Source organism: Plectropomus leopardus, chromosome 18, assembly GCF_008729295.1.
Source record: "Plectropomus leopardus isolate mb chromosome 18, YSFRI_Pleo_2.0, whole genome shotgun sequence".
NCBI classification, from domain to species: Eukaryota; Metazoa; Chordata; class Actinopteri; order Perciformes; family Serranidae; genus Plectropomus; species Plectropomus leopardus.
In genome coordinates this window covers 6,598,550-6,614,144 of record NC_056480.1, presented here as the reverse complement: position 1 = coordinate 6,614,144, position 15,595 = coordinate 6,598,550, and the positions used below count along the sequence as shown (strand labels likewise).

The window sequence follows — 15,595 nt, the reverse complement described above, 5'->3', positions numbered from 1 at the left end:
CATTTGCATGTGTCTGTGTGAGCGGGCAGATCGATGTAACTGAGTCCCCTCCAGCTGCGACCTGCGGCTGGCTGTCTTTGCAAACACGAGAGCATGGTAATTGAGGCATCAAGCCATTCCCTCTTTGTCTCTATGCAAAACATGAAGAGAAAGTTAATGGTCCAGCAGCGATGAACAATGGAGACCACTTGCAATGAATGCAGTGATGGAAATAAAGGAGAGAAAGATAAGCATTATTATTCATTACTCGGCTGTGTGCGAGGGGATGACGCTGCCTTCTCTGAAAGCAACAATGTGTTTAAATACTTGTGTGTGTCTGTATGGAGCTAAAGCACATTTTGCACAGCCCTGTACTGCATGTGTGTACATCTGTTCTTATATATTCCTTCAGACTGACAGCATCGGTTTGTATGGTGCCCCTGGTAGTGAATAGAACTCATTTCTACACCTGGCTGACTCCATCATTGGACTGTTTGTGTCCACCTCGATTTGTCCTTGTGGTCTTTATTTCACAATTCTGTCTTTATACAGGTAGGCGTTCCCCTGGAAAAGGCTGCTTTGCCTTATTCAGAAGAGAAGTGGCATGCATGTGGAGGAAAAAGGGAGAAAATGCACACAACCTATCCAAACGAACACGTTCACAATGAATCTAAAAGTCTCCCTCGATAGACATCAATTGAATACCAACCTAATGAAAAGAACAAAACAACTGTTTTCTGGCCGTGTGTGTTCTGTGTGGGAGGAGATATGTGCCCCCTGCTTATGTGTTCACATGTGCGATGGAGCATACACCATACATTGTGTAAATGTGTGTGTCTGTGTGGGCGTGTGTGAGGCGAGCTGGCAGAATATAGAATTGGACAAGAGTCAAAGAGCAAAGTGGTTGGAACGGCGAGCAAAAATGCACTCTTGCCCCCCTTTATCTCCTCAGCTGAATAAAACATGTAAAGTATATGGCCAGATATACTCAGTGCAATAAACAAGACAATAAAACATTCATTAAAGCACCCGAGATGACGCAGAATGGCAGCAATGAATCGGAACAAGGAATGCATTGCATGTCTGGTTGTTTGAGTGATTGCTTGTGACTCTCAGTTTAGGAGGATCATGAACCTAAAAGACAAATTAATTCATATAACAAGACTTACAAAACTAAAACAAGACTTTTAATTATTTTTCAATTTTTGTCTAGATTGTCTTAGTAATATACTGGACTGCGAATGCTACAAACAGAAACAAGTCCAATTTTGAGTGGCTATTTAGATGAATACTTCACCCCCCCACCCCCCCCCCCACAACAACAGACAGTATCAGTTACTAACCCTATGCTACATTGACTTTGTGAAGAAAACTTTGTTTTTCTTGCCACAGGGAACGAAGAATCCAAAAACTGAGAAAATTATTGATGAACTGAAGTCATAGGCAACCCCGTTCAACAACAGCAAAACTATACCAAAATATCCATTTACAAACTCTCATACAGCTCATGCAGTATAAACTTAGTCTCATTTATCCAGTTATACACAGTGTCATTAGCCCCTTTTATACTGCCTGTTCAAAGTGGGACTATTGCAGGGTTAAGCCGTTCTATATACAAGGTAGGATCTCGAAATGGGGGGACAGAGAGGTCTCGCCTTTAATCCGCCTTGGTAGGTAGTGACAGCGCCAAAATGGTTTCTGTATGCCAGGACAGCCTGCATGACGGGTGTGACATTTTGACGATGTGTTATGTATGCTGCCCAGCCCGGGAATTATAAAAAGCAGCAAGCAGAAGTGGCTAACTCAAAGAGGAAGAGGATCAGCCGCTGTAAATGTCAGCAAATTGAGAAAACTGAGATTCGGGAGCTTCCTGCCCTCCAAGCAGAGGATGAGACCAGTCACCATATAACGGAGACAGTAAATGATGATTATCATTGTTATCACCATGTTATGCCATTATTATTCTTTAGCAAGCACTGCAGACACGTATGTTTTATGTTACACTAAAGGCATCAATTCATGACATTTTTTCTTACTTTTTGAAGTTATTCGTTCACTGTGGAGGCATTAAAGAAAAAGTTTTCTTCACATTTGAAACCTAACTATAATAAGTGCCCGTAAATGATCTGTCTTAAGCATCAGCTGCAATTCTGTTGGTTTTCTCTTTTGTAGGTGCTTCACTCTTCAGTCCATTCAGAAATACTACTGCAGCAACAATACTGTAATTACCAAAAAATGTGTAGTGATGTCCACTAATCACCTGAGGCAGCAAAAATAATTACAAACTTCAGGAGTGTATCGTTAAACTGTCCCACTTAACAGTTTCTAACACAATGCTTGACCCAATTTAAAGCGTCTTTACAATTCATACATTTAAAATGGACCCAAACTGACCCAATATTTGATATAAGTGTACCAGCTGCCACTTTAAATTAAAGAAATAAAGCTTTTCACACTGATTGCTGCAGTCTGAATGGTCTCTTCCCGCCAACACAAAACTCTCCCAGTTGAAAGACGCTTGATTAAATAAGACTGAACAGTGTGTCCACAGGTCACAGTCATAGAAGTGATTGTAATTACCTGCAATTCCAACCATCTGCTTTCAAGCAAAATACTTCTGCTGTCTCTACTCTTCTGAGGATATCTTTTTAAACATGTGGTGAAAGAATGAATTAGGATCGTCCACTCATATTATAAACTGGACAAAAGAGTTTTTCTTTCTAGTGGCAGGGCAAACTACCGGTCTGAGTAAACGATGTGTCAGCTGTTGTACAAGTGACACTGCTTTAACCTCTCTCTCATCTTCTTTGCTGTTTCACAATTCCCACTTCTCTATGTGAAAACTAATTAGATAGCAAAGAACTATGAACTTCGAGCCAAGAAAATGATCAAAGGAGGTTCTGACCCTGCCAACGCCGCCTCCCCCCGACGGCAGACGGCACCATTATCGAGCTGACTTCTTTATGTGGCGTATTAAATGATGAGTGTAACTGGTTATCGTGTAATTTCAGCCATTCTCCCCCCACCACTGCACATTCTTTTCACAGAGGGACTTCCTCCTGTCTCTGGATTACTGTAATCTGGATTATGACAGAGTATTGTGTGATTGTTGACGGAATATTTGATTGAGTGTATGTACACATTTGCATGTCAGTGTGTGTTTGAGAAACATGCAAAGAGTATGAAAATCTGAGAATGACAGGATGAGCTATAGGAGGTGGATAATGCATTTTTTTCATCTGTGTACACATATCTACCTCCTCCAGATGAGCAGTCCAACTCCCATGGAGAGCAGCATGATGAGGGCGGCCACAGACACGACGACGATGATCACCACTGGACTCTGTTCGCTGGATGCCAGTGCCACTGGAAATGGCAAAATATTTATTAGACATATGAAATAGAAACATAAACCAATTTGGATGTTATCAGCCAATTAAATGGCTGTTATCGGTTGTTTTTATACTCATAGATATGGGTCAGCAAGAGCATGCAACACATACTAACGGGTTCAGCCCATTAAATGACTATTAGGATAGAACAGATCCATTTTTATTAGTCTTCATTGTTGTTTGGTTTAGGTGGAAAAACTGCGTTTAGGTTAAGAAAAACTTATTGTACGTCAGTTAAAACTACCGTCTCTTGTTAAAATATGTCAACGTTACCGTCTCTCGAATGTAATGTAACTAAATGGGTTGTGATGCTCAAAGCACCAAAAACAGATTTGAACTCAACAGCAATATCTTTTTCTAGAAATGATGAACCAAATTACTCAAGATAATCCATAGACTTTGTTGTGAGCAGTTTTATGTAGGTACTATGTTCTTTCTACTGAACTACACCAACCAACCGTATCACAGCGCAGAAGGAAGCGTGCATCTACTCATGGACGAGAGGCTGTGTTATTGTAAGCATTGATGGTGTCCTCCTCAGCTGAGCTCTAACATTGACTAGTGCAGTGGTGCTAGGAGAGCTTGCAGTAGATGCACACTTCCTTCTGAGCTGTGATACGGTAATAGTAGTAGTTTGGTATAAAGAAAATAGTCCCTACATGAAACTGCTCACAAGGTCTGTGGATTATTTTGAGAAAACTGGGTCAAGAATTCAGGATAAAGACATTGCTGTTGAGTTTTTCAAACATTTTTTTGGCATCATTAGCACCAAAAGCCACCAGCTGGATGCCAATGTCACGGTAAATGACTTAATCTCTACTCAGCTGTTATTGGTTAAAATAAGTCAACTTTGATTTTCACACTGACAAAAAAGTCTTCTCTCATGAGTGAACGTCCTGTGTTTGTTTGACCCATCCACGACCCCTTCCTCTTGTCCAACATGGACACTTTTTCGTTCTTTATACTACATCACCTGACTTCTTCTTTTGCTCCAGTCATAATTATTCCAGTCACATGAGGTTGTCTCCTAACAATAAATCTGATAATGGCCTTTTGAAGCTAACAGTAGGTGTGGCAGGCCTCTTCTAACCATGATAAAACTCCTTACTGATCTGTGTGTGCAACAATTAGCAGAGCAAAGAGCGACACACTTGTCATCACACCACAAAAACACAATTTAACACACAAGCATGCAGCACATATATTCAATTACTGTGTATCAAGTGAGAACAAGTAGAGGAGATGAGAGAAAATATGAGGCACTGACCCTCAGGGTTGAATTAATTTCATAGGCCGTTGATTAGAGCAGAGGGTAAACGGATGTTCTTTTATTTCAGAAAGCCGTAACCTCCACCACATTGTTAATATTATACTTGACCCTCTTACATTACACTGTCAGAAAGAGTGTTAACATACAGGATCAGAAATTATGACACCATGTGTGTCTGTAATGCACGACATACTGCCGTAGTAAAACTGATTTCAGTCACATTACACTGTCTCAATCAGCAGATGGCAGTTTTACCAGTTTGCTTGTTAGAAATAATTTTCACAACGCCATTTCTGATGAGCAGTTCAAGAACTTCTTGTCCACGTGGGTCTAAATTTGAGGGTGATGGTGACCTTGCAATGACAGGCAGACTTATTAAAAACAGCAATAGTTCATCTGTCTGCCATTTCAAGGTCAATTAAACTTTGAACCTCAACAGATCGACAATATTAACAACCCCCGGAAACATCACAACATGCAGCCCCCTTTATCTTCTCAAAAGTGAATATTAATCTTCAGCACCTAAATGCAAACACTTAATATAGAAAAGTCACTTTCTCCCTCTGTATTGTAGCTTTGCACCTGCCGACCGTTTGCTCACAATCAACCTAGACAGTTATGCTTGCTTAATGCATTATTTACTTGACATATAAATGTCACGATAATGTGTTTAAATGTGACAGTATGTTGTTAATATTGTTTAAAATCTGTTTGCATGCCTGCATTTTGTTCACGCCCACAAGAGGCTGCTGTGCTGCTGCCTTGTTCGTGTCAGGTCGTCACTCACTTGACTTTTGATCTAGCCTGAGGCAAATGAAGCAAACTGAATATGCATCGTCCAAAAAAGTAACAGTACAACTAAGATCCTTCACCCTAAAGCAAAGCAAGAGAAGTGCAAGACCCTGTTCGCTAAAAAACAAATAATCTCTGGTAAAGCTGGTCTTTGGCCAACTGTGGAAGATAGTGGTTGTGCGGGGCAGCTCTCGGGTGAGTTCGACTGTGAATGCTCAACAAATCCTTTTCCTTGGTAAATAAAAGGTTCAAAACAAAGAATTCATGAAAAGTACCAGGCCTAAAACACACACGCACATTAGACACACAGAGTCCCAACCAGACCCCGAGGTGACACAAGGGACACGGCATCAACTTGCACAAAGATGAACCATTTCACAGCTTACTGGTAAAATCTTGCGTCTTCACACATAATCTCAGACACAGTCACATCCCCTCCTCTGTCTCTGCCTATCGCTCTCACTCTAGCAGCACGCTTCATTGTGTGGGCTGGCCAGGTGCCTACACAAACCCCCTATCCCAATGTGCCTGGTGGTGTTGAGAGGAGGGAGCGAAGAGAAAGGGGAGAAAGTGAGGAGGGAGGAGGCGTAAAACGGCTACTCACACTCGCCAAGTGTCTGCAGCTCCAGGGGAGTGCTGTAGGCTCCGTAGTCAATGGGCGGCGGCGAGGAGGAGGAGGAGGACGATGAGGAGGGGGATGAGGAAGAAGAGGAGGAGGAAGTGGACGAGGATGAGGAGGCAGAGGAGGACGACAGAGGGGAGGAGGACAGGGATGAAGAGGGCGCCGGCGTGGAGAAAGGGCGGATGAGGAAGACATATGTGGTGCCGGGTTTGAGGTTGTTGACACTGATCCGTGTGGCGGCTGTCTTCACAGTAGAATAACTCTGATCCTTTTGTTCCTGCGGAGACAGAAAGTGAAGTGAGAGACGGAGAACACAAAGAAGGAGGAAAAAAACAGAAGGAGGAGTGAGACGAGTAGGTGGAATCCATTTGTCAGATGCCTCGTTCATTTCCATGGCAGATTCTGTAATGCTGAGAGATGTGCAAGACAATTTTGTAACCGAATCAAGGGTTCTGGTAATGTTTCCCTTATTGAGACAGAGAAACAGCATTTCAAATACTCAGACTAAGTTTTTACGCAGTTTGTCAGGCCAAGCTGAAAAGTTACCCCTGGATTTCAACGGGCGCAGCTGCACTTTGTGTGATATCGCCATGAAAGGCGTCCTTTAGTGTGTTTATGAGATGCACCGGGCTTTCAGGTGACTGGTGTGTAAACCCATCAGTCGCAAAACATGACGCTGAGAGCAGCTGACGGAATTTACGGAGCAAAAACGCAGGAAGGAGGGGAGGTGGATGGTTAAAACAAAATCATACTTTCATCCTGGAGACCGCAGTTCATATATTGCTTGAAACAAAAAGTCAGTGCTGTTTAAACCTAACATTATGCAATTTAAGTATGTTTTGATGTCACTCAAGTTACATATTTGCTACAACCTACATAACATAACAAACATACTTATTTTAAACCCAGACCCAAAGGTTTTATGTAAATATCGACACAAAATAATAAAACACAGTCACAAATCTTTGATCCATGTTGTTAATAACTGGACTTTTAACAGTATTTACTTTGGCTGTAGGCTAAGGCACAAGAAAAAGGAAATAATCTGAGACTCACTTTCGTTTGGTGTTTTGCCTCACTATTTTTGCTGGGGTTTTTTTTTGGCACTGTATCTCTTGGATGCTTGCACCTTACAGTCTGGCACCTGGTGACTACCTTTTTATAAAGCCCCAACCTCACCTGAGCGCTGTGGGTGCACACACCTATAAACCTCCCAAATACAGGAAATAAGAAAAAGATAAGAAAATATTGGCTGAGGGAAGAGTCTTCACAGAAAAATACACTGTAACAGGCTTCATAAGTGATGATTGAGGAGGATTACATTGTTTTTCAGGAAAAACATGCATTGTTTATCTTTAACTAAGGAGCTTACTTACTGATGGCAGAAGTACAAATATCAAATAAAAGTTACCAAATCAACAAAATTTGCAAGTCTACAAAGTCAGGCAGGCAGAACATTTCGCTCCTGAGACACTCCCTTTGTAGTATGAAGCAGGGTCACAGCTGGAACCAGTATTTTAATGTATTTCTAAGGTCTTTTTATAACATCTGTAAAGTGTCTTGAGTTTCTTGAAAAGCAATCTATAAATAATATCTATTATCATTATTATCATTATTATTATTATCATTATCAAATACAGACACTCTGGTTGGTAGTCGGACCAAAATCATCAACGGAAAGTGTCAGTATGTGAAAACCTGGGTATGAGACTCAATAATCAACCATTTTTCTCTAGAGTTATATACAGCACCTTTAACCAGCTTTCAATAAAGTAGCATCTCTCTGCACTTTGGAAATAAATGATGAAAAATCCAGTAAAAGCATGGCTCCATTCACTCGAGAGGTCTTTAGAAAATAAGCCAAAGATGGTGCTCATCTGTTTCTCTCTGTGAGAATGACTCACATCTTGCAGAAGTGGGCACAATGGGGGCAGCGAGTAGGTGACACATTAGCATAGCTACTCCACTTGTTGCCTGATATGTTTGTTTTTGCCTTTTCAGTGTAATCCGTTTTCCACCTTGTTCCAACAAACAGTCCTTATTGTATCTTCACACGTCATGCCTCTGCATGTCAACAGGATCACGCCAACTGAAGTTGAGCTTCTATGACAGCTCTGATGATAAATCTGATTTAACAGTCACAGTGAAGCGAGTGAAAGTGAGTTTTTGAGTTTGCACAACACTACTTGCATGATCTTTATTGCTTTATGTCCAAGAATAGCGTCGCACGAAGGGGGAATAAAGAAAGCAGAACGAGCCTCTGAGAGGGGGACGCAGGCAGAATGAAATAAAGAGAGATCAACTGAGAAAGAGAATGGCAGCTAATGCATAATGACTCCTGTTTAAGAATGCGACACACAGAGGAGATGGACACAGGAGGATAGAGAGGAAAACACAGAGTCCTCAGAAAAGACTGGTGGGAGGAAAACAACAACAGAGTCACAGATGACACTCTGTAATATCGCGTAATGAATAAACAGTGAGTTAATCATTACTAGTCATCGACATTGTTGGTCATTATTGTCGTCAACAATTTCTTCTTTGTTATGAGCCAGATAAGCACTTAACCCTTTATAACCTGAGCAAAATGGTTAGATTTCTGTTAAAAACATGGGGAGAAGGAAACAGGCAACTAAAAAAAACATGGCGAGAAATTAGTCGGAAAGTAACAAATAAATTACCCGAAAAAAAGCAGAAAAAAAGTAAAAAAAACAAACAAGAAAATTACCTGTGCTGGATGTACATATTTTGTCTGTAACATAATTTCAAATATAAAATTATTATAATTAAAAGCGCCGTTTTCTGGACCCAACCCACCCCTTCTCTTTTTTTAAAACTATTTTCTAATAATCATCCAACGCTCTTTCTAAAACTACTTTTAGGTAATTTTCTTGTCACCTTTTGTATCATCATTTATTTATCATACAGGAACCTCCCCCATGTTTTTTTAAATAAATAAATAAATTGAATTGCTCAGTTTCAAAGGGCTAATACCTAATACAACACTGTGTGGGCTCATAATGTAAAGCTACATCTTGATAGTAAAAAAAATCAGAAGAGGAAAGCTATACACTGACTAAGCAAAGCCATACTTCACACTTTAATAGGCTCTTTGCTGCAGTGTAGTTGTATTGCCTTTTCATTTCATGGCCTGTCACCAATTTTCCTGTCTCACTCTAATTTATTTTCCATCTATCCTTTGCTCTCCTCATTCATCCGCCTCCCTCATTCTGCTTTTCTTTTGCATCCGGCCCCACAAAGCACCTTCACCTCTTTTTCTCAATCACTGTGCTCTTACAAGCATCTTTCCGCCAAGTCATCTTCCCCTCATCTGTACCAAATACCCTCTCTAATCTTTTCTCGCCCTCAGCTATCACACCAGCACCTCATTCTTTCAAAATGCCCTACTGTATACCTCTCCCTATCGCTTCTCTTCCTCACCCACCCCTCCTCTAAATCTTCCCCTCTTTTTTTTCTAAATCTGTGGGAGTGGAGCAACGAGGAGCAGGGCTTTATTAAATATGGTGAAGCATAGAGAAGAGTAGGAGGTGTGAAAATGGGTGCGAGTGTGACACAGCCAAACACAAAGACCTGGCATTGCCAGAAAATGCAGCGTATGAAAATGGGGAAGTGCGAGCGTGACAGCTGTGGTTTACGTGCATGACAGATTTACTGTGAAGACTGTGACTTGTTGACGGGGCGGCCACAATCTGACTAAGTGCTGTGTTAAATGAGCGTGATAAGGCCGATGAAATTACAGTGGTTATCCATAAAAGCAAAGGAAAATGTGTCAGTAATATGGATTCAGGGTTAGACATAATTGGCCCTTGAAATACACTAGAAAACAACATGTTTTTTACCAATATCTCAGTAGCAGCATATTAAGATCATCTAATAGAAAGGGTTGTAAAAATAGCACCTCTAATTAGCCCCAAAGACACACAATATTACAACAATCACTACATCGATTCCCTTAGTGGACCTTCTGGGAAATTTCTATTCTCCTTAAATTTTTCCACATCAATGTACATGCATTCAGTATCACTCATCATGGGGTTTGCTGGCAAATTAACGTGGTGCACCACAGACACATAAAAACGATTTTAGGCTTTATGTTGTAACCATGGATACTGACTGTAACCTGAATAATTTGAATGAATGAATGAGTTTTTTTAAAAATCTGATAAGATAATTAGGTTAATAATTAAAGGGGTTCAGTTTAGTCTTCAATTTGGAGTTAAACATCAGCCAGTAAATGCATCTGTATAATAACCTTTGTGACTCTGATGGGAGTGCTCTCAGGTATATGTAAGTGTATGAAGCCTGTCGTCATTACTGAAACAACAACAACAACAACAATCATGTTCTACCAGTTTGAACGCAAATAACAGAACATACAGCCAGCGCAAAACTACCGAAATACAAACCACTGACCACTGCCATCTGTTAATGTCGCGTTATTTGCCGCTTTATTAGGATGTTTTGCAAATTATCATCGTCGGCGGAAGTTTCCTCCTTAGTTGGCCGGTGGCCGTGCAGCTTCTCGCAGTCACACACTGACTTTACTTACCGACGGTGAGTGGGTCCTGCTCCGGAGCAAAAAACCGCTCCTGTTCCTCATTTAAACATGGATTTACACGAAATTTTTGCCTTGAATGAAACAGCCGATCCAGAGCAAACGCGTCGCGTCCTAGCATGAAAGTCCGCCAATCCGTGTCGTCACTTCCGGTTACAAATTAAAAGTGCCCGTTTCAAAATAAAAGTCACGTCAATTTTATTTAACAAAGCCCATTATCACAAACGGTTTGCCTCAGAGGGCTTTTACAGCATACCACATCCCGCTTTAGTGCTTCATTCATAGTCCAGCTAAATACTAGGCTTTTACCTAGTCTCGTTTTATTAATCATTGAGAAAGCATTTTGAATATTTCCTTAAATTACAATTTACCCCTTTCTAGAGCAAAAAAGTAAATTGCGTTAAATTTTTAACCAATTAAAAAATATGCAAAAGTAATTGAAATTCATATTTCCTATAAAATAAAAAGTCATACCGTCAATCTCTAAGTATGGAGTTTTGCATGTAGGCTCCATGCATTAAGTCAAGGGACCTGTGTACTTCAGGTTGACTTAAATAAAAATCAATTCCACCTAGATTTTCAAAAACGTTTTATAATGGCCAGTTTGATGTACAGTTCCAGATTTGCTAATTGCGTTGAATATGATGTTTTATACATATATATATATGTTCTGTTTATTTCCAACATGATCAAATTATTTATTTAGCCTATTTATTTAGCCTATTTATTTATTCATTTATTTGCTTATTTATTCATTTATGCATACTTTTTCCAGTCCCAAAATATTGTTTTTATATATAAATCCAATATTGTTCAACCTCTAATCACTAATCATAAACTAGAGCTCAGGCATTGAAAAAAAAACAAAATTAAAAAAAAAGGCTAATAATGTAAGCCATGCAGATGTATAATTTGGGTTCTCATTTTAGCGGAGAATATCAAAAACATTTCAAATGTTCCTGAACATATTCCTGTAATGCTTCCCTTCATTAAGTTGCTGGATTTCTACACAGTGTTACACATTTTAAGAATAAACATGAGAAATTAAAGATTACCCCGGCTTACTGCTTAAAAAAGGGGGGGGGGGGGGCTACGGTATAGGTATATCATGATAACTGATGTAAACAACACAAAACAGGAGTGAAAAACAGTGTGGGCAGATTAGGATGTACTGGCAGATTTACCTTCTCATAGTATTTAACCTCATACTCGGTGCGGCTGCTGTTTGGGTAGGAAGGCTCCCTCCACACCAGGGTTATGCTCTTCTGCTCGATCTTCTCCGCTCGTAGCTCACTGATCAGAGAGGGTGCTACAAAGAGGAGAGAAGAGAGGAAGAGAGATGAGTTTGGGGATTCCAGTCTCATTCAATATGGATACAATATCTTGAGGAGTTTTCTCAAGGACATCAGAAACAGCCTTTCCTCTCTTGTATTTGCAGTTTTCACATAAAGCTTGACTGTGCAGGCAAAGGTCAAGGGAGGAATGCAGAGAATTCTCTTACAAGGAGGATTTTTTGCCAGAAAGCATTGATATATATACAGTATGCCCTACTGTACTCACACATCTGAGGTGAGACAGCAAAAGAATGTGGATTGTGGGAATAACCAACAAGGATGTAAGGAGAGCAGAGGAACAAAGAGAGTGAAAGAAAGAGGACAAAAGTAGGTAACACAGAGGTAACGCATTAATTATTGAAGCCGAGCTGTGTCAGAGCAGACAGCTTCATCGTACTCCATGAATGGATAAACACTGTGCACGTGTCTTTGTCTGTGTGTGTGTGTGTGGCACTGAACAGTGGTACATTGGGACTGACAACAGATCAATACAGATATGGATTGACTGACAAGCCCGCATTGACATGAGACTAACGGATGAAGACGCTCTTAATCTGGACTTCCCATTTCCTCTCCGAGTCTCTCAATTAAACTGACCTCAAAACTTTTTCTGACTCAATCTGCAGGAGCCACAGTGAAATCTATGTTGACAGATATCTCATATCCTATTGATCAGGACGGAGGAACAGAACTGAAGATGAATTATCTGTACAAAGCTTTCCAAATTTGGATGCGAGGTGTAATGGCGCGGGCTCGCTAAGCAAACAATTTCATTACTGAGGAAAGACCAGTTCTTTGTTTCTCTGTCAACAAGTGACAGGCAGCACATAGTATGATAATCAGCAAGCGCCACCCACTCTTGCTTAAGTGCTAATTATGCCGTGTATAATAAAGTAGCAAAATGGGCTGTCACTCACAAATAGTAAGGAAAATAAAGGGGTGCAGTTATCGTAGTCAAAAGACCTTTATGTTTGGGAGGAGTGCTGCCATTAAGGCCATTAGGGTTAAGTTTAGTGGCGGGGGAGTGTAAGGGGTGTTTCCTGTCATCTATTTTTGGACTGGATGATAATTATTGCCCTTTTTCAAATGTCTTTTAATACATTCCATGGCCTTCAGGATCGTTTATGGCATTCAAGTTCCTGTTTCCCTTCCTGTTTGTCTTCTGTTCTTATTCTGTCCTTCTTCACTCTCCCCTCAGTCACCCTATCGGTTGACGGCTCCTCTTTCGTGGTCTTCTCACTTCCTGCTCATCTCTCTCCTGACCTTTACCCATCAATTCATTTCTTTCCTCTGTGAAAACAGCCACACTAATGAATATGTTCTGCCTGTCACTCACACCAGCAGACTATGCGACTGCACATACACACACACACACACACACACACACACACACACAAAGCATCTGTGCAGCTCCTTCAGTCCTCTGGAGCAGCAGGATAATTCAGTCATTTTAGGCAGCGGATCAAAGACACTCTCGATCTGTCTCTCACTGTCCGTCTCCATCTGTCTGTTTTTTGATGTCTGAAAACACAGGTATTCATAATTCATGGAGACTTCTGCGAATTTTTGTATCATTGCATCTATCATTGCATTTTAGGTCCGTCCAATCAAGCTGAACAGAGGAGGAAGAAAATCCAGGCAGGATGATGGAGCAGCATCTGTTAGTGTGTGTGATTGTCACTCAAACTGCATTCAGTGGGAATGTGGCTCTTTACCTGTTCTAAAAAAATCAGATTTTTTTGAAACCAAAAATATAAAATTGCAAATTCAGAATCATGAAGAGAAATCTAGTGAGCAGTTTTACAATTCAAGATGACATTTTTCCCTAAAAATAATAAGAAATCAGTTTGATTCAATAACATTGAGCCTGGTCAGTGACTCTGTTCACATGCACATTAATATTCCATTAAAGGAATATGAATAGGACAATACTCTGGATTTGATGCAGTTCATGTAAACAACATATTTAGTTTGGATATTCTGAATTAGGCCTTCTTCCAAATGAAGCATTGTTTGGACATGCATACAGTGCATTCAGAATAGGCGTGTCAACTGGGTTCTGTTTGCAACACAGAGCCTCTTGGCTGTTTACAGTCAGCTCTGAGCGTTGTCATGGATACTTTGTACACACATCAACAAAGCAACATCTTGCAAGACTGTCGTAGAGATGCATGCCCAAAAGAAAAGCCAATATTTCTGGGAAGAGGCAAAACATCTGCTTTTAAACATAATGATAAAATTGGATATCAGTTGGTTCTGGATTTGTGCAAGTATCACAACGGCCACCATTTTAAGGGGGTCAAAAGAATGACAGAGGGAGGCAAAAAAATGATTTTTTTTTTTTTGTGTGTCACTATTTCTTTCTATTAAGGCTCATTTTACTATACTTGTTATAAAAATAAAATAAGAAAAAATGTCTCAATATATATAAAGAATTGTGAAAATGACACTGTAATATGAAATTTCCCCTTTCCCCAGAAAACTAAGTAGATGCGCATTTTTCTTGTACTTTTGTTTGGCATTGACAAACCATATTAATTATATATACTGTATATACATAAACAAATAAACATTCAAAGCGTTCAAACCCTAATCATGCCAATTAGTGGCATTTTGAAAGCATGAACACTTTGCTTTGAGGCATCAAGTCATTGTAACATCCCCACATAATGCAACATCAGCACAAACAGTACGCGGACACAGGAGGAGGGGAGTCTTAGAAAAGAAATGGGCTGAAGGAGAAGGAAAGATGCTAATGAACACTATACAAGAATGTAAATAAACTCTTGCAGAGAGATTATTCTTCGTGATTAATGAATATGTAAAGGCATTTATTATATAGTGTAGAGGAAATAGACTGCAGCCTTGCTCATTAGAAAATAAAGCAATTACTCCCAGAGAGCATAAGAAGCAGGGGGAAGAAAAAATAAAGTGTACAGATGAGATGGGCAGGTGGTAAAGGATAAACACAAAAGAAACTGAGAGAAAGAAATGAGAAAAAAATAAAAGATAAAGGAGCTCGGTAGGAAGAACTTAAGAGTGAAAGGAAGCTTAACAGACACCCTTTTCTTCAAGTCTCTGCCATCCAAACACACAAAACACATACTAAACCAAGAACACAGTGTCAACCTGCTCCCCCCATCTACAACTGCAGGCTATTGTTTGCTATTTTTTCCTGTCTTGTGTGCTGAATTATGCATAGGACCGGCGCCTGCCTCCAAACCAAACCAAATCACATCACAGCTCAATCTGACACATAAAAAACATGTGAGCACCAGTTCTCTATCGGCACACACGATCACCTGAGGGATAAAACTCAAAGTAATACGCTGGATAACGTGGTGTTTCCACCTCTGCAGCTGAAAAAGAAGTGTGGCAGACAAACTAGCGGTGTCCGAACTGTTGGTACAATTTCTAAACCCTTGAGGCAGTCACAGTATATAAAATACACAAAATGCAGTGTTGAGCATGTACACTAATAAATACAATTAGACGTTTATATTAACATGGAAGTAATCTTTCCTTTGGCCTGGAAAACCTGCAGTGCACTTTGATGGCTAAACATAACATATACATAAAATATATCAATAAATACCATAGACTGTATAAAGTTCAGCATTTTGACCACTG

At 40.1% G+C, this 15,595-nt stretch overlaps 1 protein-coding gene across 1 annotated transcript in view; it reads right to left on the bottom strand.

The window, feature by feature from the left end:
* LOC121957491 (ephrin type-A receptor 7) overlaps positions 1 to 15,595 on the bottom strand; it is a 192,229-nt gene that overhangs the window by 32,893 nt on the left and 143,741 nt on the right. The window contains exons 6-8 of the mRNA XM_042506084.1: positions 11,816 to 11,940; positions 6,038 to 6,332; positions 3,237 to 3,345 (exon numbers count right to left, since the gene is read on the bottom strand). Of these exons, the coding sequence (XP_042362018.1) occupies positions 3,237 to 3,345; positions 6,038 to 6,332; positions 11,816 to 11,940 (529 nt within the window). The remainder of the gene's footprint in view (positions 1 to 3,236; positions 3,346 to 6,037; positions 6,333 to 11,815; positions 11,941 to 15,595) is intronic.